At 41.5% G+C, this 25,802-nt stretch overlaps 1 protein-coding gene across 1 annotated transcript in view; it reads right to left on the reverse strand.

The window, feature by feature from the left end:
- Window positions 1-25,802, reverse strand: part of LOC131031435 (external alternative NAD(P)H-ubiquinone oxidoreductase B1, mitochondrial) — a 215,996-nt gene that overhangs the window by 54,562 nt on the left and 135,632 nt on the right. The window contains exons 5-6 of the mRNA XM_059207574.1: window positions 25,282-25,501; window positions 25,012-25,116 (exon numbers count right to left, since the gene is read on the reverse strand). Coding sequence (XP_059063557.1) covers window positions 25,012-25,116; window positions 25,282-25,501 — 325 coding nt within the window. The remainder of the gene's footprint in view (window positions 1-25,011; window positions 25,117-25,281; window positions 25,502-25,802) is intronic.

Genomic DNA, 25,802 nt, shown 5'->3' on the forward strand with positions numbered 1-25,802 from the left:
TCTTGAATTTTACCCTTTAAAGCAAAACATTTTTCAGTATCATGCCCAGGTTGACAATGAAATTGACAAAAAGATTTGTTATCAAAATAGGGTGAATTAATCTTTGCAGGATCTATTTGCTTTATAGGAGGGAGAGTAAGCACATTTTGTTACAATAACTTATTCATAATACTATGCAATGATTCATTCAAAGGAGTAAACTCTCTTTCCTTCTTGAAAAACTTAGAAGTAGGAGGCACACCTGATGCTGCATTCACATTGTTGTTGGTGATGTTTTCATTGAACTTAACGAACCCTCTGTTCGGTTTAAACTTCCCAAATGGTTGTTGACTACTATCACCCTTATCACTCAGAGCCATAGGATATGCTTGTTCCATTTGACTCACAGTCAGTTGATAATTGTGAAGAGTTGCACACAACTATTGGAAAGAAGTAAACTCAGAAAACAGAAGTTTTTCTCTAATATCTTTTTGTAAATTAGAAATAAAGATTCTTTGAATATCGTTGTCAGGTACTGGAAAAGAAATTTGAGCACACAAATGCTTATATCTACCAATGAAATCAGTCACTTTTTCTTTAACACCTTGTTTACAATGCATTAAATCAATCAAAGTAACTTTAGGACTTATATTGTTTTGAAATTGTTGAATAAAAGCATTTGCAAGTTGTTGGAAAGAAGTAATAGAATAGGAAGGCAACGAGCAATACCATTGTAGAGCCTTATCTCTTAATGTTCTAGTAAACAGTTTTGCAAGCAGCCTTTAGTCATGAGCAAAATCGGTACATATTGTTTGAAAGGTCTGAACATGTGTTAGAGGATCACCTTTACCATTATAAAGCTCCAACTGCAGGATTTCAACATGCTTAGGGGGGATAGCTCGAACAATGTCAAGAGAAAGTGGGCTCGCAACATCAAATGTGGTCACACTAAACTTAGATTGATTCATAGAGGCAATTTGTTGCTGTAACGAAGAGACAGTTTGTGCAAGATTGTTAATGGTCGCTTCAGTCGAAGAGCTCATACTAGACATGTTAGATTGTGATGGAGGTATTATGTTATTGAAAGAAGGTATTGATTGAGAGTAAGGTGGCGGGACACTATGATAGTTAGTCATAGGAGATGATTGGAAAAAAGGAACACTACAAGGAGGAATGGAATGGTTGAATGAATTGCCCCCTTGCGTCATGTTCATTTGTGGAGATGTAATAGGGACACTCATTGAAGGAATGAATGAAGAAGTCGGATTGAATGAAGGAAGAGGGTTGATTGAAGAGGAAGGATTGCCCCCATGACTGGTGATCATAGGTGGAATGTTTTGTATTGAAGTAGTCATTATGTTTGATGTAAAAGTAGGTATACTACCAATAGAAGTTGTCAAAGGAATAGAATGATTGACTTGAGTAGGAGGTTGTGTATAACCCAAAGTTTCGGCACAACTCTTCATAGGCATCACATTCGAATCCACGATGTGTGCAATACTACGCAAAATATCAATTCCATTCTTATCACTTTGAACCATATGTTTTAGACCCTCAATTAATGAAAGAGCTTGACTATCGGGGTATTCTTGAGACATCCATTGCTGAAAATCATCAAATTGGTTATCCAATTTCAAAAGTTGTTCTACAGAAACCTCATGGAGAGCTTCTTCATGATTAAGAGGATTAGAGAAATTACCCGTGTCCTCGTTTAAAAGGCCATTCAAATTAGGTTCCATCTCCTCGGTAATTAAACCTTGGAAAGACTTAATTCTAAGGCTTCGTCTAACGGGAATAGTGTAAGTAGGGCTTATTGTTGTAAAACTCATGCACTAGAGAGAGAGAGAAGATTTTGAATTTTGAAAATAAAGTTGGAAAAATTGAACAATGAGATAATGATTATCCAATTTGAACTTTGTGAAAGAAGAGGGAAACACAACTTCCAAGAAAGGTAGGCACAATTGAAAATTAGGGCCAAGGAGGGTAGCTCTTAATTTTAATTGTTATCTTGAAAATTGAAATCTTGAATTTTGAATTTATTTTCAAATTTAGAGGTAGCAAATTTCAATAAAATCAGCCAATCTCCTAGATTTAAGCTGTTAAATGCAATCATGACAATCTCCCGAAATTTCAGAAAAAATGTCAGGGACCGTGGTGAACGGAGTGCACACGGTCCTCGCAACTTTTTTCGAAATTTTCAGGGATGAAAGTTATGATGATTTTAAAGCTAATCTGAAAAAATTGAGTGATTTTACGATCTGTAGATAGGCCAAATTAAAGTTGCAATCTCAAAATTGAACCCTACCAAGATTTTTGAAAAATGCAAAAGTTGAATTTTGAAAAAGAGAGGGAAACTGAAATTTTGAATTTTATGATTTTAGAGGGAATACTAAAAGCAATGCAAGCTTTGAAATTTAAAAGTTGACTCAATTTCATGCAAAATTCAATTTTGAAAGCGGAAATCAAAGTTGTTGCAATTAAACTCTTAATTTCAAAAGTCACAAATTGCAAAAATTTGAATAAAGCACTGAAACTTTGAATGAATGCCAACACACTTTTCAGATTTAGGACAGTAAGAAACACAATTTTGACACAAAATTTCAATTTCAACAATTTTTTGAATGATTAGAAGCCTTAATCCAAGCAATCACTAGACCCACTTTGACTTTAATTTTGAAAGTGTTAGAATTGATGAAATCAGCCAAGATTCTGGATTCTAGCAGAAAAATATAGTAAGATCTAGCTCTTGAAATTTCGGAAAAAATGTCGGGATGGTGCTCGGGGTGCACACGGTCCTCGCAACTTTTTTCGAAATTTTCAGGGATGAGAGATATTATTATTTTGTTGCGGAATCCAAAGTTACAGCCAATTTGGAGGTGTTCTGACCAGTGAAATCATCGGTCAAAAGTTGAATCAAGAGGGTTTTGACACTTAACCACCTAATTATCAGAATTAAAGCACAAATATGAATTGACAACTTGCAATAGAAGGGTAGATCTGAAACAAGCATTAACAATTGAACATTTCACAAGCTCAATTACTAAAAAGAAAATTTAGGGTTTTTATGCAATTAACCTCTAAAATTTGCAAAAGATCAAACATGGAAATGTAATTAAGGAAGCAAAATTTTTTTCAGATCTAACCATGAATAATCAGAATTAGGATGTTCACGTCGGGTCCACCAAAATGTAAAGCGGAAAATCGAACCCTAGGTGTTCCCCCCACTCCAAGGAGAGAGAAAGGAGGTCACTAGGATTGATGGTTTTCACTTAGGAGAGACTTTACATTCAAAAAAGGGGTTGAAACTCACAAGATCCAATCCCACACAATGCAAGATTGAATTCTAAATGAGTTTCAAAGGTTGAGACAGCAAGGATACCCTCTTTTGTAAAGAATGTAGATAGAAGGATTGAACTAGGAGTGTATGTGAAAGTAAGAAAGATTCGCTTGTAGACGGAGATAGAGACACGGGATGAAGCTACGGACCTGGAATTAGCAGTAAAATGTCGAGACAATGTTGTCCTGCAAGTTTGAGCGAAAGTTGACGGGACGATGGCGCCCGGAGTGCACACGGTCCTCTGAAAAATCCGCGAAACGAAGGGGGATCTGTTCGTCTCTGCACAAGGATTCCAGATCTTCAATTACAGCCGCGTACCTGCAACCTACACATAGAAAAGAGAGGACGATTGAGGGGTTAGGGATTAAGGGTTTGCCTTCAGGTCAAACCCCGGTTTTGGAATTAACCAAGAAATGAGAATGCTGTAAATGTAAATGTTTGTAATGTAATCAAGTACTGATACCTTGTTGTAAGAATGTTTGTATTCTTACATGCGAAAGTGTAATGATGTTGTATGTTGTAGGTTGTATGTTGTAAGTGATCTCCTCTTCAATGGTTGAATCCTTGTCTTGAATGCAACACTTAGCTTTGAATGGAGACCTAGAATGCTCAATTGCTTGAAGGAATGCTTGAATGTTTGAATGTTTGAATGTTTGCCTATTGCTTCCGCCTCTTGCACACATATGTTTTTTTTCCTTTCAAATGGGAGGGGAAATGTAGTTTATATACTTGTCAATTAGGGTTAGGAGACTGATTTTTCCGACCTTAGGCCGACCTAGGAACATTATTTTCCAAATTGCAAACTTGAAGACCCGATGTCCAACAAGAGACCGGGCCCAAAATAGGGCCAAGGACCAGGGCGCTGGGCACCATGGTCCCACCTCCCGGGACAACAGGGTGCAAGGAGGATCAGGCCAAGGTGTAGAAAGATACAGTTTTTGATGTCATAAACAGGTTTCGGGGTCTCCATTCAGGTTCAACGTTGCGCCGCCATCGTGAAGACCCAAATGCAGTCGAAATTGCAAGTGTCGCAATTTTACAATGCTACAAATGCATATGTAAAAGATGGAAAATTATATATATCTATGTTAATTAAGAATACATTAAGAATTCATGTCAACACAAGGGATAGTTTATGAATTGAAATTGCTATGCAAATGTATGGCTTGGTTGACTAAAACTCAACCAAGAAGAGAAGGATCTAATCAATTCCCCTTGAGGACTTGGATGATGGAGGCATCACCCAAGACAACGAAAGGCAAGAGTCTTCCTTGGCTGGCTTGGGTATAAGAGGTTATACCCAAGACAAGACTCAAGGTCAGGCCGATCCCCTCTGAGGACTTGGATGATGAAGGCATCACCCAAGGCAAGGAATAGACAAGGGTCTTCCTTGGAGGGCTTGGGTGTAAGAGGACAGGATTCGAACTCATCTTCGATTTCTTGGAGGGCTTGGGACCAAGGTGTTCCAAGAAGGTGGGCCTCACGGCCGCCTAAGGACATACTTACGTATGGCATTGTATCCTTTTTATTAGATGGAAATTATGATTATGTTAATTAAGCATTGAAGTTAGATTATAATTTAGATTAATTATATATATATATATATATATATATTTGTTGTGTTCTAACAATCTGTTTTGCAAGTTAATGATCTCTAATTAGTAGGGACATTACAGTGACAGACCGGTTTGATGAGTGCAGTGCATGAGAATTGAGTGGTAGAGCACTGGAAAGGGGTTTGAATGGGGTAGAAGAGTACTTTGGAGGTTTGCATAACATTTCATGGTCAGTGATGGTCACCAATTAGGAGAACCAAACAAGTTTGTGGATGATGTCCAGTCAAATAGGCCTAATAGCCCTATTAGGCCTATTAGTGCAATATAGGTTGGGATATCTGCAAGTTGGTCTAGTACCAGAAAGTGAGATATTGTTGAGAACTCCCAAAAGGGTGTTTGAAAATATAATTTGTTCGCCTAGATCCTTAGGGTGTCAAAATTTATCACCCGATTCCTTCAAATGGAGCCCTAATTGCAACTAGGTTTGTTTGTGAGCGAGTCAAAATTGGTGTTCCGGTGGGTCTAAACCATGAAATCCTGTTTCATTTGTGTTAAGGTGATGTGTGTTGATTTTATGGTGGTGCTCGTTAACCACAGGCAAACATCAGATTTGTTGCCTTCCCAACCATAGACGATAAGCTCTTATCGTCACCCTCGAGCACACTACATGTCCTTCATGTTATTGAATTCATGTCCTTGCATATATATGAATCAATACCTTACCAACCATAGATGATAAGCTCTTATCGTCAACCCCGAGCACACTACATGTCCTTCATGTTATTGAATTCATGTCCTTGCATATAAATGAATCAATACCTCCTAATGGACCTCAAGTCAGCCATATAATTTTGGCGCCAAGGATAGGGTTAGACCTATATATTACAAGTTACTTATGAGTCTCCCTTAGTTGTAAGTTACATTTAACTTAATCACAAGTTACACAAGTGGTTCGCCGAAATAGGCCCTGCCAAGGCCGACAGGCCACTTGGCATTTTGTGCACTAGGTCGGCCCTAGAAGGGATTCGACCTAGCTACATAACAACACTTCCTCTTAGCTAGGGAGGATTCCTTCTGAATAACCAAGTCACATAGTGACTACCACCATGGCTACTCCCATGAATAATACGTTCACCATAGCTACTCCCAAAGGATGAACAAGCACATCATGGAATTTCTTCCATGATACCCACCATACCTACTCGCAAAGGGTGGAAGAGGGCTTTCACCTCAACCTTCTACCAGAGAAGGATGCATTACCACCATGCCTACTCGCAGAGGGTGGAACGAGGGCTCTAACCTCAGAATTCTCCCAGAGAAGAATGCATCTCCACCATACCTACTCGCAAAGGGTGGAACGAGGGCTTTCACCTCAAACTTCTCTCACAGAGAAGAATGCATTAACAAGGGATTGCACCTCAAACTTCTCCCTCACAGAGAAGAACTCATTAACAAGGGATTGCACCTTGAACTTCTCCCTTACAGAGAAGAACTCATTAACAAGGGATTGCACCTCGAACTTCTCCCTCACAAAAAAGAGCTCATTAACAAAATTTTCATGATGATGTGGCTCCCTTTGAAACTGAAATGCCATGCTCTCTCTGAAGCTGAATTGTCAAGCTCCCTCTGAAGCTGAAATGTCAAGCTCCCTCTGAAGTTGAAATGTCAGGCTTCCTCTAAAGCTGAAGTGACAAGCGCCCTCTGAAGCGGAAATCAATCTTCGGACCTCTTCGTCCAAGGTTACTTCTGACGATATGTCAGACTTCTCCTGAATGTTCCTCTTCGAAGAAGTGCAAGCAATATTCCTTCCTTGAATGCAATCTCTGATTTGTCCAACACGGCCGAGGGTGATCTACTCAGTGCCCAGATACACGGAGTCATTGCAATGCTCCATACTGGCAATCACACCATTTCCCTATACTAGCAATCACTCCATTTCCCTTGAAGTACTTCCTCACGGACTCGCTCAGCCCATTAAAATAAGCCTTAGCCAGTTCCACCCGCCCGCCAAGGCCCTCTCTCAACAACTCCAAAATATGAATAATGTCGACCTTCACGCCATCGATCCCCGCCCGAGACAAATACAAGTGCAATGCATCATAAAGTTCTGTAGCAAGCTCCGGCAGAACGAGGCCCACGCCATTGTTAACAATCTTACCAATAGCCAGATCTTCCATGGTAGTTTCCAACCTTGGCGAAAGCCTTGGGGTCAAAATTTCAGACGGCAATTTTGTACTCCCGGGGTACACACCGCCCCAGTAACCACAAAAAGCGTGTCAGACATACACATAATCTAGACTATGGAACTTCGTTTTCAGATCCACCTTCAAGCGGTTAGGCTCTATAGAAGGAACCCGGTCTGATACCATGTTGATTTTATGGTAGTGCTCGTTAACCACAGGCAAACATCAGATTTGTTGCCTTCCCAACCATAGACGATAAGCTCTTATCATCACCCTCAAGCACACTGCATGTCCTTCATGTTATTGAATTCATGTCCTTGCATATATATGAATCAATACCTTCCCAACCATAGACGATAAGCTCTTATTGTCACCCCCGAGCACACTACATGTCCTTCATGTTATTGAATTCATGTCCTTGCATATATATGAATCAATACCTCCTAATAGACCTCAAGTCGGCCATATACTTTTGGTGCCAAGGATAGGGTTAGACCTATATATTACAAGTTACATATGAGTCTCCCTTAGTTGCAAGTTACATTTGACTTAATCAAAAGTTACACAAGTGGTTGGCCAAATAGGCCCTGTCAAGGCCGACAGGCCACTTGGCATCTTGTGCACTAGGTCGGCCCTAGAAGGGATCCGACCTAGCTACACAACAACAATGTGAGAACACCCCTCCAAGGGTTGTTGTATTGAATTGGTCAAGTGGGCCTTTCAAACCCCTAAAGCCTAGTAGGAGCCCACATATGGATGCAAGGGTATGTGTAGTCACACAAGACTTGAGAGTGTTAGTTGTTTGTAAGTGGACACATTGGAGCCTTTAAGTCTCCCAAGGTATTGTTTAGTGTCATTGAACCATTGTTTGACTTGGTGTTGTGTAAGGATCTTTGGAAGTAGGGATTTGGTTGAGTTTATGAGCCTTAGAGGTTGGTTGGTTCAAGGTTATCCTTCTAGTCTGTTGCCTCCTCATCATATTGGTATCAGAGCAAGATTTTGATGATCACTGGGGTGTGGTGTAGTCTCAGTGTATGTTAGAGGAAGAGATTGAAATAGGGGCTGACAAAATGCCTCCTACGGGTATGTCACAAGATGTGGTGAAGAAGTTGATTGAAGAGATGCTTGAGTCCAATCTTGAAGAATTGAAAAAGACTAAGGGTAAGGATAAGGAAGATGGAAGTGACATTGATGAAGAAGGGGATAAAGAAGATGGGGAAGCCCCTAAGCCGGTAGAGGAGACACCTGCAGATCAGAGGGCATTTGTAGATGCCTTGAGGTCAGTCAATAGGGACACCATTGATGGGTTGCCTATATATGGTGGAAGTATGGAAGCAGAAGAGGTGATAGACTAGATTGAGGCATTGACCAATCATTTTGAGTACAAAGAAATCCCTGAAGACAAGAGAGTTAAGTCAGCATAAACAAGGTTGAAGGGGTCTGCTCTTACATGGTGGAACTATGTACAAGGGGAGAGAGTTAAGGAGAGAAAGAGTATGATAACCTCCTGGGAAAGGATGAAAGCTAAAGTCAAGGCACAATTCATGCCCATTGACTATGAAGTGCAGATGTATAAAAAGTTGCAGAACCTCAGACAAAGAGACCTTGATGTGAATGCATATACGAAGTTTCATAAACTCGGTCTCAAATCAAAGAGACAAGAAGAGGAGACAAAGAAAGTGGCCAAGTACTTGAACGGCCTAAGGATTAACATCCAAGATGAGATCGACATCTTGGCACCAGAGACAGTAAACAAGTGTTTTCAAATGGCCCTAAGGGCAGAAGAGAAACTAAAGAGAAGAAGTGAGCAGGGTAACAGAGGTAAAGGAGGGAGAAGTTTCAAAGGCAAAGGCAGTTTTGAAGGAAGAAGTCCTAACCAAAGGTGTAGTGATGAGTCTAGCCAAGGAGAGCAAGTTGGGGACTCAAGTAGCAAAGGAGGCTATTGTGGGAGAAGACCTAATTGAAGAGGTGCGACAAATGGATCAGGGAGAGGATCCAAGTTCTCCAGTATGAGATGCTATAACTGCAATCAGATGGGGCACCCGGCCTACAAGTGTCCAGAGAAGGCCTCCACTTCTCAGAGTGGTGAGAGGAGAACCATTTTGACTCAAGAAGATGCAAGAAGTGAATTTGACATAAAAGATGGGAGAGAACCTGATGATCAAAAGGACACTGCTAAAAGAACCAGTGAAGACTGAGCCACCCCAAAGAAAGGCTTTTTTTAGAGTCAACTGCAAGATTCAAGGTAAGGTTTGTAAAGTTCTCATAGATTTGGGGTCTACTGATAACATTGTATCTTTGGAAGCAGTAAACAAGTTGAACTTGGAGAGGATACCCCATAGTTGTCCATATAGGGTCAATTGGTTGAACAAAGGGCAACACATACTCATCAATGAACAAGCATGGGTCGAGTTTAGTATTGGGGAGTATAAGGATAAAATTTTGTGCGACATCTTTCCAATGGACTCTTGCCATCTTTTGCTTGGCAGACCATGGCAATTTGACGGAAAGGCTCATCGTGATGGAGAAAAGAATGCTTACTCTTTCCAAAAGGATGGTGTGACTTTTAGGATACAGTCAATGGTAGAAGGGGACCCACAACATGTAGGATCTAGTGTGATGATGGTGGGGGAAAAAGAATTCCTTGATACACTAAAGGAGGAAGGTGGGGTAGGTTTTGCTTTGATTGTGAAGCCCAACGAAGAAAGGAAGAAGAGTGTGAGTGAGGTAGGACCTAAGGAGGTCAGGGAGCTGCTAGAGAGGTACAAAAGAGTGGTTGTAGAAGACATACCTAATTCCCTGCCACCTATCAGAGATAATAGTCATCAGATTGACCTCATACGAGGAGCAGTACTCCCTAACAAGACAGCATATAAAATGACCCCACAATAGAATGAAGAGATGGCTAGGCAAATTCAAAAGCTCCTAGATAAAGGATTGGTGAGAAAGAGCCTTAGCCCATGTGCAGTACCTACTGTTTTAGCCCCAAAGAAGGATGGGAAATGGAAGCTTTGTATTGATTCTAGGGCTATCAATAGGATAACCATCAGATATAGGTTTCCTATTCCTAAGATAGAGGATCTAGTGGATTATTTGGGGGGAGCTACCTATTTCTCCAAGATTGACCTCAAGAGTGGGTACTATCAAATAAGGATAAGAGAGGGGGAATGGAAGACTGCATTTAAAACCAATGAAGGGTTGTATGAGTGGCTTGTGATGCCTTTTGGTCTTTCAAAGGCCCCTAGCACCTTTATGAGACTAATGAATGAAGTGTTGCAAAAGTTTATAGGGAAATTTGTGGTAGTCTACCTTGATGACATATTGGTGTTCAGTAAGAGCAAGGAGGAGCACTTGAAACACTAGAAGATAGTCTTGAAGCGGCTGCAAGAGCATTATAGGAGCAGAAGTTGATGATAAATTTAGTAAAGTGTGACTTCATGAAGTAGGAATTGGTTTACCTAGGCTTTGTCATCTCTAAGGGTGACTTGAAGATGGATTCTTCCAAGGTAGAATCAAAAGAGATTGATTTGAATGTATTGATGAGAGAGGTCTTGAGTTTCTCCCATACATGGGTAGATATTCAGATGAATAAGTTAGTTGATATGGGTGTTTCCTTTACTTATGAAAAGTTGAAGCCGGAAGAATCTACTTCCGAAGATGATCAGAGGACTATCAGTGATGTCAGGATTCATGCAGATAAAGAGAGTCAAGCTCACAAGAGAAGGAAAAACACGCCAGGAGGAGTCAAGGCCAAAGGGAAGAAGATTGAGGACGTCAAAAAGAAGAAACAAAAGACGATCATTCCTTCACCTATCATTCCTTCACCACCTCTCAGTGTCTCATCAATTAAGGAAATTCAAATAACATAACAAAATAAGGAAACCCAACAATGTTCCAACACAGTGATACTACCAGAGAATATTTAGGAGTTACATGCCACAGCGACATCTGCTCCACCAAATGAGAATGATGATCAGTCGGGATCCCCTACTGTCCTTTTGGAGGTTAGTTTGGGAAATGAGATATATGATTTGACCACAAGTAATCCTAATGATGATGATGATGTTATCTCGACATTGAGAGGACTTGATCGAGATATGTGTCTCGATGATGGTATGGATATGGCCGTTATTCCTGATTGGTTGATGAAAAGTATGGAAAAGAGTAAGAAGATGATAGAGGTAGAGCCTATTGATAACATTGATGGCTACCTAGCTGAAGCCAAGAGAGATGAGATTTTGTCGCACATAGCTAGAGATAGACAGGAATGTGGATTGCGCAGGTGGTTGTTCCTATTGGAGGTGTGACAGCGAACATTGCTACTCCTATGGATTTCCAAATTACTTCAATTGCCCTTGTTCGTACTACAAGAGAGCAAGAATTTCAGGAAGTTGGTGATAAGGCGATCAGCGCAAGGTTAGATAGAGAAATTGAAAAGAAGGAGAAGTACAAAGAAGAGAATAGCAAACTTAGAGAGTATATTGTCGGGATAAGGCGTGAGAATCCCACCCTTATTTCCCCTATTGTGGTTGATCATGGACTAAATTCACACTATGAGGCAACGAGAGATACACTCTCGGAGGTGGAGAAGTGGATTGAAAGTGCAAAAAAATAGGCGGATGATTTCCTTACTCAGTTTGTCCAGGCATATGATAGGACAACAGGGCTCATGTTTAGAATCCAGTATTTGGAGGGAGTTTGGGAAGAATTCCGGCCTATTCAAGAGAAGACTATTCCACGCCTCAGAGCTTTGAAGAAGATTCCCAAGTCCACGTTGATTAGCCAGAACATTGCGCACAGTGGAGACAGAAATGATTTCCATGGCCGGTATTGTTCATTGGCCGTGAAGAAATCAACTTATGAGAACGCCCGGTTGAGTTGTACAGAGATGGAAGGATTGATTTAAGACATTCAGATGAAGATCCTTGCCTCAATTGAGGAGTTATTGGATGTTGATATTAGTGATGCTAGTGGTTTACACTTAGCCGAATTAAGAGACAAGATGAAACTTATGTATTTTTGTTAGTTGGACTCTTTGAAGAAGAGTCAGATAGATGATTTGGTCTCTTTCTTGATTCATGTTCATAGTTCGCAGAAGCTCATGCTAGATTGGGAGAACACTTTGGACGCTTGCTCGGATTCACAGGACGTGATTCATTGCAGCAAGAGAACTTGCCTAGCATTTCCATGGAGGAGTTAGATTTTGTATTGGCTAGATTCTTGGAGTTTGCTAGGAGAGAGAGAGATGCAAGGAGGAATCTTCTAGAAGATTCTCTATTTGATGACTAGGTATCTTTTCATTGGGGCCATATGTTGGTGGCACCATTTTTTATGTAAACCCTAATTAAGGGCAATTCTAGGGTTTTGTTGGCATGATCTTGGTCGTTGATCTTGAATCAATCTTGGCCATCCATTTTTGTAAGAGACTATATATACCTCCTTGCCTCTCATTTGTAAGAGAGATTTTCTGTAGAATTGTTGGTATATGCTGCAGCTATTTGAATCTAAATCATTGTTCAATTGTTGGTGATTTTGCTCTTCAAATGTTGTCTTTGCATTCATGGTTCTCAATTCCTCCAAGTTAGATTAGAATTTGTTTTCATGTTTATTAGATTGAGTGAGATTTGTTCAATATATTTGTGTGGAATCCTTAATCCATACCACTAGCCTCTTGCCACTGGTAAGTGCACCTTGTGTGGTCAACTGGAAATTTGAGTAAGCTTAACTTCAACTATTAAGCGCCCCTTGACAAGCATCAACTTGGATGCTGTCAACGTTTGATGGTGATAGTCTGAAAATCTTTGAGTATACCTTAGACGATTGCACTAAGCTTGTGTCAATACCTATTTGTGAGACCCTGCCTAGTTTGATTCCACTAAACTTGTTCATCATTTCCTACATTCCTAGACCTAGAATAGATCTCCTGAACCCTATTCCTTTTGCCCATTTTTTAGTAAGAATTAAGTCCAAAACTACATTGCTAAATCCTAAGTTGGCAGCATACCTATTCCACATATTTCATGATCGAAGAAGATAATCCTAACATTTATGTAAGTCCCCAAGTGAACACAACAATTCACATCGACCATTGAGTTACCCACTCGTCCAGACCTGAGATGTAGGAACCTTGGAATCATTTTAGTTGATCTTACCATTAGCATCTGAGGTGATTTTATTCAACAGAGGGTAAATTACTTTGGTCTTTTATTTTGAAATGTTATGTGCATAAAACACACATCAACATGACCACAGGCCAAACTCCATTCCAACTGATGTACGGGCAAGAAGCTGTTGTGCCAGCTAAGTCTATGGTGCCAAGCCTCTGTATTGCAATCGAAACCAGACTGGGGGATATGGAAAGCCTAAGAGAGAGGTTGTATTTGTTGAACAAGTTGGATGAGAAAAGAATGATGGCTCAGTGGGCTACGGAGGCAGCCAAACAAAGGAGGAAGATGTGGCACGACAAACACTCAAAGCGGATGAGGCTCACTCTTGGACAACTAGTGCTGAACTACAATGGATGCAATGAAATTAAACCTAGAAAATTCAAAGTAAGATGGTTAGGGCCATACAAAGTCCGAGAGGTGGCTAAAAATGGGTCGATCAAGTTATGAACGCTAGATGGTTGCGAAGTGGTGTAGGCTATGAACGGGTCCAAATTAAAACCATATCATGAGCAGAGTCAATTGGCTGACCCCGAATCCTCTCATAGAGTTACTTAGAGTTTTTTGCAAATTTTATTAAAAAAAAAAAAAATTAAAATTAAAAAAAATAAAAAAATAAAAGAGTCGACGAATTCACCGTACGATCAATACCGTACAACGAAAAGAAGAGCCCACCGTATGATTAACGAATATCCGAAGGGGAAACACCCTACGATATAAAACACTTGTGTACGACGCAAAACAAAAAGATTTTCGTGGAAAACCGTGCACTGTACGGCATACGGTCAAAACAGCAAGGTGCAGTACGGTGGAGGAAAAGTTTGGCGAGCACGGTATAAAGCCGACTGTACGGCAAAAAGGAAGAACTTACACCGTGCGACGCGAGGAGAACACTTTGTCGGGAGACGAAGGAAGACATATCGTACACTCGCGCGGTCACTCACGAACGACGAAAAAAAAGAAAAGACATCGCTGTACGATAAAGCACCGTACAGCGGAATTTTAAAAAGGACAATAAAGTTTCAGTTCATTGAAAAGGTTTTTCGGTGATTAGGATTGCAGGATCGAGGGCAGTCGGGGTTATCAAAATATGGCAACGTGAGTGGAGAATCGTGTTCCTTGTGCCCTCGACTTTTGACTTATATGTCTCTGGGCTGGTTTTGGGAAGATCTGCCAGAGGAAGGTTTGTAAGTACCGCTGTTGATTTAAAATCTCTAAATCAGAGAGAGGATTTTGGATTCACCATAAAGGCTGAGAAGAGGAGCAAAGAGTCGTGGTTTCCATGTCTTTTTCTTTCGCTTGAGGGGTTTCTTGAGCAGTAACTCGCAACACTACCATACGACAAATCATAAGGGAGGGACATCGTGGCGAAGGAATTCGCCAACTGGCGGAAGTGTTTAGTCATCGACGGAAGGGTCACAAGATTGGAGGACAATTAGCACATGCAGAAATTTGTTACCCTAACTATTTTTTTTAAATATTTAAAGGGCACAAAAGACAAACGCAAAATCATTTAATGGACCCCAGCGGTGGAAAGAATTGGAAAAGACTGTTGCGCCAATTACCTACTATAGTGTCATCAACCTCTGCGAACCAGAAAGTTATTCGGATTTTGCCTTCAGGTATCAAAGTAAGGGGCGCCATGGGAGACAGCAGCAAGAGTAAGGCACATAAAATAAGACCTAAAGTACAGGTACAGATGGCAGCAAAAGACGTGGTGACCTTTGAGACAGTCACATTCGAGGGCTTGAATGGGGTTGATTGTAGGAAGTGGTGGTTTGGGACGCCCCAAGACGATGGCATCAAGAAGTAGTTGAGATATACACAGGTAGATTGGGCTACCCAGATGCGCATCTTTTGTACTAAGAAATTCGAGGCAGTGCTCAGAAGCATGATCCACATCTATGACAAGCATCAGCAACAGTCAGTATTAGATTATGAAAATCACTAGATTGTGATTTCATTTCGAGCAAAGGAATTTACGAGAGTGTTTGGCATCCCAGGGTCTCAAGGAAAGAAAATTGACAATAATCAGAAACCTACTACTGACTTCAAAAAGACGCTCTTGAAGTTAATGTGTCGCAACAATCTCACACAGAAGGAACAGGATAGCTTGAAACATGCAAGCAAGGGCAGAGGGTTGAAGAAGACTTTTTTACGCGAAGGGGAGTGGAAAAGCGTGCTAGATGTATTGAAGAGTTGTCTCACAGGGGCAAGTAGGGCATCCGACATCGCCATTGCCCAAGTTGTCATCATAAATGAACAAAGGAATGGGGTGGTCTATGACTGAGCGTCCCCCTTGGCAGACAGGATGGACGAGTTTATGAGGCTACAACATCGCACATTTTACATGCCCCGCCATACCATAGGATTATTTCTTGATGCGGTGCGCCAGCAGATACCACCAGGGACCCAGGATCTTCTAGTGCCTAGCAGTCGGATGGCTCCTGACCACCTATTTTTTATTGGACCCATTTGGATATCCTAAGGCCAGGAAGTGAATTGCAAACAGGGAAGAAGAGGAAGCGGCAGGTGGTAGTTTCAGAATTAGAGTCCGACACCGACACGAATGGGGAGGATGGTGAAGAGAGTACGGAGGCACCTTCCACTGATTCATCCCACACCAACAGGGGGAGTTTCCAGATGGTTGGCAGAGGGGGAGAGCTAACAAAGGAGAGAGATACCACATCCCCCATCCCTCTTGTTGAGATAGTTTTTGTCCCACCCACCTCGGCCATCCTGTTCACACCTCCACCGTCATCGAGGAAGAGTGAGTTCATCCAACCCATGCCACCTCCTGGTGCCACAACAACTTTTGTGCCAGTACCAAGTTTTGGGCAGTTGAGAGCACCTGTAGACATGACCCCTCCAGGCATAAGCACAACATTGGTGGGAGTAGTAGCTACTAGAGCAGTTGAGGGAGGGACTCAAATAGAGGACGCCATACCGAGTGCGGAGATGGAGGGAGCTATGGCAGTCACAATACTAGGGTTGGCACCGTCGGGTGGAGCGGGTGTGCAAAGTGGCACCCCATCCCAAGCTGAGATTGTTGTCGGGAATAATCATTATATTATGTTGTTGTATTATGTTATGTTATCATCGGTAATGATGGGTTACGGCAGTCAGTTAGTCTTTCCGAAGGGCAATTGGACGCGACGGTTGGTTGCACCCCTTCGACTATTATATATTGCATACCTTTCCTTCGAAGCAAGATCATGATAGTCGTATCTGGTGTGATGTTATAAGCACTCGATGTACATGGACTGTTGAATTAATACAGAGACTGGTTCTTTAATATATTTCCATTATGTTCTGTGCATTTAATTTCTGCATTGAAACGTTTACTCGTATGTGGCAAACATCTGGCACCGTTGCCTAGACATACTCGGGAAAGGAAGGAGCGGATGGCGTACGGACACGATGGGCCTACTCGTCAATGAGATTAACCCAAAGGCCGACGACGCGCAAACAGAGCTCTACGACAGAGAAGACACTGCAACGAGGGAATTCTCAATCCTGCTTCAGGTGGCCATCGAGACCTACGTCCGAAGAGAGGCCACGGAGGCTGACATCCCAACAAGTGCAATGTGGACCGCACTGAAAGTTAGCCCCACAGTGAATCGGTTGATGAACCACCTCTCCCGGTTGCTTGCACAGGCATCACTGGCAAAATGAACTCGCCTGGAGGAGATTGCTCGTGAGGAGCGACACCAACGAGTCCTCCAACAGTACAAAGGAAACAGTCGTCACTGGGAAGTGGAGCATGATGGCACGAAGCCTACGGGAAATTGAACCCTGAACCTCTAGGAGGAATAAAGAATATTCTATATTATAATAATGGTATTGTACTATTGACACATTGTATCCAATAGGATGAATTAATAAAGAAGTGTTCTTTTTTTATGTGTTGTTGCTATTTATGGAGATGTACGAGAATTAATGCCCAACTTATTAAACAAAGATAGAAATAAGAAGGCACAAAGTGAGGAGCGGGAGGCCACACAGAGGGCCTTGATTCTAGAACAACAAGTAGAACGTAGACGGAGGCTGAGGCAACTTGTCGAAGGACGACCTGCCAAAGGGTTGCCCGAAGGGAACCAAGGACGTGTCACGGAGGGTGCAGAAGCCGAAGAAAATTTCTATGCGTCACCAGAACTTTGTAGGGTGAGAAGCCACGAAGAGTTTTTGGAGGAAACAAGACTACCAAGGAATCTGGTTGAAGAGGCCTAGGATCAGCTCAAGAACTTATCCCTTACGCTGCACACGGAGGACCACCAAAGGAAGCGAGCAAAGGAAGAGGGTGAGAATGGAGGGGAGGGCAACTGTACAACCGTAGGTGCAGAGGAGGCACAGACACACGACAGATAGGACCCCTGCAGACAGGACCCCCTCTTGGGACCCATCACACCAAGCACGCCGGTACAAAACACCGTACCCCCAATCACTCAAGCAAGAAACACCACCGGCTTAGGAGGGAGTGGCGTGGGTGCACGACAGACACAGCCACCTCCGGGGACACGACCCCCATCAATGGAAAATAGGCAGAAGCAGTCGAAATTCACTGGCGATGGGAAGGGGGATCCTATCAAGCATTGCAGAACCTGCGAAACCATATGGGCGGCCAATGGTGTCACGAACCAGGACGAATGGACGACGCAATTCCTAGCGACATTACGGGGATTTGCCATCGATTGGTACTCGGATATTGATAAAACTGTAGTGGCCACATGGGACATGCTACGGAAAGCCTTCGAGAAGGAGTTCCACCTACTCTGGGATGATAATGAAATAGTAACAGAGATATATAGTATGAAACAAGGACAAAAGGAATCAGTTCGGGCCTACAAAAGGCACCTAAAGGAGCTAATCAAGAAAATGGAGAGTCCGCCTGCCGATGGACTCAAGAAGAGGTGGTTCGAAGAAGGCCTAAAACCCAGTTTGAAGAAGAAAATAAAGATAGTCCCTCCTTCATCATACGATGATGCATACAATAGGGCTATGGACTTAGAAAGTGAATACAAAACGTCCAAGAAAAAGGGGAAGTCCTCTGAGGAAAATGACTCTTCCTCTGATGAGAGTGGTAACGAGGGGTCGAAAAAGAAAGCGACGGCCTTGCAGAGGGACATGGAACGTATGATGAGAGAATTTAAAGCGATGAAAGGCTCAGCAAGCCGGACCGAAGGAGACGTGTGGTGCACAGAGTGCAAGGAGGAAGGACATACAAAGCGTACATACCCGAAGAAGGCCTTTTGCGAAATTTGCAAAGTAATTGGACACTCCATCAAGGAGTGCCGATACAATATGAAGACCTGAAATACACAAGTGTTGTTCACTGAGCAGGCCACAACATCCGCACCAGCAGGTACGGCCCAACAAACCAACACAACCACATCATCTGGAGGTTACTGGGACAACAGACACAGCAGTGGAAGGAATAACAACGACAATAACAATACCCGAAGCCGTGTCCAGTATGACGCCAAGGGCCGACCAATGATCCAATGTAGGGCCTGCAATCAATGGGGCACTTCGCTCGGGATTGTACGAAGGAAGCCACCCCTCAACACCTCTGTCGCTGGTGTGGGCCAAGCGACCATGAGGATGCAAATTGTCGGAAGCCGAGAGTAAACCTTTTGAACATCGAACCCACGAAGGCAAGAGTGTTGGCAATCACAAGGGCACAGGCCAAAAAGGCCACATACCCCGATCCTCGCACGGAGACCGAGAGAGTGCGGGAAGCAAGGGTCGAGATCACAAAGGAAATGGCCACACAAGGACAAAGTAGCCACAAGGCCACAAGCCCATCACGTATGAGGGGAGAAGAGAGAATATTACGGCAAATATTGCAAATGGAGGTACCCGTGAAGATTCAAGACGACCTTGAAATCATGTCGCAGTTGAAAACGGCTATCTTAAACTCCATACCCACACAAATGAAAACGAGGGAGGTCGCAAGCCCCACAATCGACCCCATGTTAGTAGTCAACAGCGGACGCCAACTGGCGGTGGTAGAAATGGGCATCCTGGGAACTACCTTGACGAACACCATTGTGGACGGAGGGTCAGGAGTAAATGTGCTCCCAGAAGAGACATGGAAAAAACTAGGAAAGCCTACGTTGTGGCCCCCAACATTCAACCTGTTAGGGGCAGATCAACATGGGATTAAACCCCTTGGTACCCTCATGGGCCAATGGGTGATGATTGGCACGCAGCCATTTGTGCTAGATTTTGTAGTGATTCCACTTAAGCGGAAAGGGTACGACGCCATTCTCAAACGTGGGTGGCTCATTGAAGCAAAGGCAAACCATAACTGGAAGCGGAATACGCTTTCCTTAGAAAGCACGGGGAGGAAATACGTGATCGATCTTCGTACGCAGATGGTGATCGACGAGTTGGCATCCTCCTCCGACTCGGAATCTGAGGGAGACCAGTTGGGTTAGGATGGAGACGGACGTCGTATGGAGGCCAGTGATGGAGGGATGTTAGAACTGGAAGCATGCTTGGGGGATGACGGGGACTCCATGAATGGCCTCTTCCACTGGCAGATGGAGGATCACGAAATGTTCCAAAGCTACAGGCTCGAAGTAGAGGAACCAGAGCAAGTAACAAAGGAGGTGTACCTGCCGGAATACAGAGAATATTGGAAGGGAGATGCCCCAAACCTCGATGACGTAGATAATCCCAAGATCATTCGTGTCGGCAACGACTGGAACCCTGTGTGGAAGGCCGCAACCTTCAAAGTCTTTATTCTTATTCTTCTTCTTATGTACAGGAAGGAGACCGTGGTCCCTGTAGAATTTATGGTTCCAGGTCTTCGGATTGCCATTGAAAATAGACTTGCCATCAACGGGTCCAAATTGAAACCCTACCACGAGAAGCGTGCAGGGGAGCCGAGAGGCCGGAAGGACACCCGAGAGTCCGGAGGGGGACCCAAGAGGCCGGGCAGGCGACTCGCGAGGCATAGGACCAAAGCGAGAGGCTCTCGGGCGAGGCAAACCGAGAAGGATCAAGGGCGATTGCAGAGGCACACTGACACTGGCACCATCGACATCAGCAGTGGCATCTCCATCAGGGATGCTTCCTCAGCCCCATTCTCAGTCATGATTTCTTTTTTGTTGATCATCCCATTTTGTTTTCAGTCCTCAGGAGACGACCTTGTTTTTTTGGGGGGATGATGTTAGTGCATATTGTACATACGGGAATAAAATGTAAATAATTAGGAAGTACTTTGTTTAGTGATGTAACCGAGGGTTGGTAGTTACGGGTGCGAAGGTTGTCGCTCGCACCCCCTCAGTACCTTTATATACCATGTGATGTAACTTGTAAGTATCAAGATTATGAATGGAATGGTATCTTTTTTGTTGGCTTAATATTGTTTTTTTGGTATCTATGGCATTACTATTTCTTGTTAAGTATTTTGTCTGCATGTATTAAATTGTTCGCCCAGAGGGCAAACATTCCAAACATCCCTCTAAACCATGTGTTGACTCTTACTACTGACCATGATTTACTGCATCTTTTATCTGATTGGTATCCCACAAGTAGTGGAGAATGGGTAAAAAACACAAGTAATTTTTCCCAAACAAGAATCTTCAATCTTCAACATGCTATTGACTCGTCTTGGACCTTCGTTGACCCTTTGGTAATGCTGATTGCTCAAATTAAAATCAATAATCTGCAAATTCCTTGTGAAAGCTTAAGTGGGGCTGAAGTAAAAAACACAACCAACATTTCAAAGTCTTCCAAGTGGGTCCCATTCTGTTTAGTGGACCTGCTACTAAAAACACAACAATAATTGTGGAATCTCCAAAACCTTTTCTAATTGCTGCAATCAGCGTTTGAGGATCCTTTTATTATAGGTATCTGAATAATTATTGTTTGGGTCCCACAAAGCACTTTTGGCAAGCTTATTTTAATACTAATAAATCTGAATTTCTATTGAAGTCCTCTTTCTTTAATTCTGATATCTATGTCGGATCAAAGACCCCCCCACGTAGTATTGGCCATTCGTTTTCCCCATTCCAATCTCTTCCCACGTATATATATATCTTCCAAAAAGATTTCTCTCAAATCGGTCACATCCAATGAGGTCATATCTCTTTGTTAATTGTCTTTGTTTAAACAGTCTGCTGACTTAATAAATGTTTTCTTTAAATAGCACCTCTTGAAGAATGATCTTCTAATCGCTTTCTTTCATGTAATAAAGTTTGCACCTTCTCTTGTACACTAATCGTGGCTTAGCAATTCGCACCATTTGAAGGGTCTTCTTTTGCATCTTTTTGTTTATTATTCTCCATCGCGCTTCTTTAATAATTCCTCCTCCTATCCTTATGAAATTGTACCTTCACCATGGTCCAGGTATGTCGCACTTGTTCTTGGATTATGAATCATTACTTATACACTAACCAGGAATCGTTTTGTCTCCCTAATAAAGCATATCATTAACGACCTTATCACCTTGTCAAATGACCTCACTGGATCAGACTTTATTAGCTTATTAATGATTTGTAATTCATAACCTCCTTTCTACAGTCGACTCCATCTTTTGTTGACCGATATTAATAATCAAATTAGTTGCTACCTTTTATACGAATTACTGTTTGTAATCTGTCTTAATGAATCGATAACTAGATGTTTGTTTATATGTCCATATTGCATTTCTCATAATGACATTACAGTTTGGCTGGCACATATCCACTATATCCATTTGCATATTTATTTATTTATTTGCCTATCACATCTTCATGTATGCTTGGATATTAATCGAGCTTCCATCCTTCATTTGGTGCGTGGGCTTAGTTTGATATGGGATGTCATGATGATCTATTCTTCATCTTAGATTTTGTCTTATTTGTCTAGCTCATAATGTTTATCGATGTCAGAGCTTTGTCCTTGTAGATACTTCCTCATCATTGAATGTCTAGTTGACTCTACAAATATTGACGGGCTGATCTACACAAAGACGATGACTTGAATGTAACAATCTTGATTGAGCTGGTAATAGTGTGTGATGTAACAATCTTGTATATCAAATTTGGATGGAAACATCACACTTTTGAATAATAAGTTTAAATCTTTAATTAAAACTTATTCAGTCATATATTGACTCTTATTGTCCTTAGGTCTTAAAATGGAGACGTTACAATTGCATACCTTGCACCCAAGGAAAAATGCGTTGGAGTGGAAGTTAAGGAAACAATTGAAGGTATCCAAGCAAACGAGATGGTGGCGAGTCAAGATCAATGCTTGAAAAGATCAAAACATGAAGTTCTACAAACCATGGATACTTGTGATGATCATCAAGGAATTGAGAGGGAGAACACGATGAAAGGTATAAGCAACTTGAAGGATTATTATGATCCACTATTACTTGATGCCTCAATGTTTCAAAAACAAGGAAGTGATCTCAATGCTGTCCATGAAGAAGCAATCCTTGATAGGGAGTCAAACGAAAAATTTATCCCCTATTCAAGAGGAAGTAATCCTTGATGGGCATTTAGTTTTACAAGAGGAATCAAATGGAGAGTTTCAAGCCGTCCCAAGTGAAAAGTTTTCAAGCATCATTGGCAAGGGTGACCAAATGAATATAGTGATAAAGCCACAGAGCGAAGAGAAATTTGAGGTGGCGCTACCATCAATGTTAGCATTTGAGCAACCACTAGAGGAGATTTTTAAAGATCGACTTATCAGGAAGACTCTAATTTTCGAAGATATGCTTACAGAATTGCATAAGGATGCATGGTTTATGCAAAGTAGTGAGCCTGTTGTTACCATGTTCCTTCCTTCATCTTCTCCATCGCATACCAACTATATGAACGGGTTACTTCTTGCAGACTTAGTCTCAAAGTCCTCTTCGTCCGATACCAACTGTACGCACTCATTGTTTGCTTGGTCAACAAGATCTTCATTTACTTCATCAAGGAGTGGTAGGTTTTTGGCAATTTCCTTCCACTCACTCCATGTACGACATGTTGTGCCTTCTTCGCTGGACAATTTTTGTCTCTCCTAACTATGGCTTCAGCTAACACTTGTACTTTTACTTCTTGATGGACTCTATGATTGCTCTTTATGTCAGAGAGATCTTCTCACCAATCCCTCTCCCTTCACTCAGTTGTTTACAGTGCATGTTTTGTCCTTGTTTGGCTGTAGGGGCATTAATTGACGGAGGTACGACATCTGCTTGTCTCATGCTCTTCTTGCTTCTTCCAATTCCTTTCCTCTTACTCTACCAACATTCCTCTTTGTCCCTTTCCTCCCAAAGATGTCAAAGGGCAAAGTTACGTGGCAATAACCTTGGTAGTCTTCAGAGGAGATTGTGGTCCGCATCATTCACGGTAAAGTTATCTCAAATGACGTCCTCAGGGACATCACATTGGAAAGCCTCTTCAAATGTACGAGTTGACAGATGCTTCCCACAAGTATACCAAGTATTGCGTCAATTTGTCTTCAACCATATTTTCCTCTTCGATATGTTTGGTTCTTCAATCGGTCGGCCCATTACATCACCATACTACCTCTCTATGGCTAAGATCTCCAAGATTCATATCAGCAACAGCGCCAAAATGTTTACCCCTGTAGGGTGATATTATTTAACATACAGAGTAAACAAAGATACCATTTGCATAACATAGAATAACAAAGTATAACAATGCCAAGTACAAAAGAGTTTTAGAAAGAAGTATTATTCATTGCCATATGCATTGTGTACAATAATCAACTATTTCTGACACAAAAAAAATGAGTAAGAGAAATACTATCCCATGGTTGATTAATTTAAGATTACCAAACACCAAGAACTGGCAAACCCAACTACCCGTCGGGAACAAATGACAATATTACATAACATAGCTGACTAATACTTACACAATCAACACTTCGCCTAACACAATCTTTATTTATGAACACTTGTAATAAACTGCCAACTACAAACAATCCATAAAATTCAAGTTCCATTTTGCAGTGGTTAAGTCACAAAAAAGTTTCTCCCTAATTGCAAAAAGTGGCAAACTCTTTAGTGATCCATGCCTAGCATAAGAAAAAAGAAAACACTGATAAAAACTGCACCTTTAGGTGGTTGAAGCCAACAAAAACTCCATCCAACTTTTAAAAGATAGCAATGGCATTCACATAGCACACTTTAGTGCAAAAAGAGAAAATCAATGATGTTGAGCACTATTTTGGAGTGGCAAAGCCACTAGGAAGTTCAAGCCAGATCTATGACAAGTGGCAGATGTGTCATACAGGTACACCTAGCTCCAGAGGTAATGTGAGCCACCATCGTACTTATCCAGACAATGAATTTAAGAATATTTGTTGTTGTTTGCATTTGAATCCAACGTTATATAGCATGTTCAGCTGAAGTCACCACCAGTCTTTTACTTTCAAAAAGGAATAGCAAGCTCTTTCCATATGGCTGATGCTAAAGAGCAGTGTAAAAAAAAGAACGGGAAATAGATTCACATTCTTTTATCATTTAGGTAGACAGAAAGTTCTATCATGATGATTTAATGGAGGTTATTAGAATTTAGCTGTTCGGTTTTTTATGCATCAAATGCCATAAAAAAGATTTTATTTCCATGTGTGAAAATCTCATTTGCCATTAATGATTTCAGAAGTTTCATTGAGAATATGATAGCCAGAGGCAACTGTAAACTCCCCAACATGTATGTAAGTTCATATTACACTATATTTAGGATTTGAATCCAGGACTGTGGCAAAATTCCTCTTTAAGTTATTGTTAACTTGTATAGTATAATATGACAGATTTATTTCAAATAAGTTTATTAACATACCATTATTTTTCTCTGTTCTATTGTTGCACAGTCACCAAGTGCATATACATCATCGCATCCCTTAACTCTCAACCACTCGTCTGTTGCTAGAACCCGCCTGTCTGTCTGCATTATAGTTTGCACATTTAACATTACTCAAAAAATTACATAGTTATTAAAATGCAATCGGCTATTAATGAGGTCAAGACCAATATTGAGAGAGATGAAACCATTAAAAAGGAAAAGGCGTAAAAAGGAAATTTCATAATAGCATCTAAATAAAAAGAATACCTGGCCAATCTGCTTCATGAACTGAGATATCACAGGACGAGTCCCGATTCCAGTAGACCACACGATCATGCCATATGAGATGGATAATGTTGCCCCACTTTGTTTCTCTTTCATGTTAATATATTTATCAGTTACCTCAACCACACGACATCCTGTTTTTATTTCAATACCATCCCTCTGAAATTTGTTTTCAGCAAAATCACTAATTCTCTGATCAAACCTACAAATGAATCAGCAAGCAAAATATATAATAAGCACCTACCAAGTTTGATATTACAAAGTACCAAAGATTAATGAAAGAGTGTTTTTGGTTATTTATAACATTATAAAATGAAAGTTTCCAACCATGACTTATAACCGGATGTGAGAGCGTTTTTATTTTTAAATAATTTAACAAAATGGCACCTTAACAACTAAAAAGTGCCAACTGCACGATAAAATGTTGGCTAGAGATGAACAGAATGCAATTGGAATCTGAAGTCAGCATATACAAAACAAAGAAATGAATTACCTAAAAAGCT

This window comes from Cryptomeria japonica, chromosome 6, assembly GCF_030272615.1.
Source record: "Cryptomeria japonica chromosome 6, Sugi_1.0, whole genome shotgun sequence".
Lineage (NCBI taxonomy): Eukaryota > Viridiplantae > Streptophyta > Pinopsida > Cupressales > Cupressaceae > Cryptomeria > Cryptomeria japonica.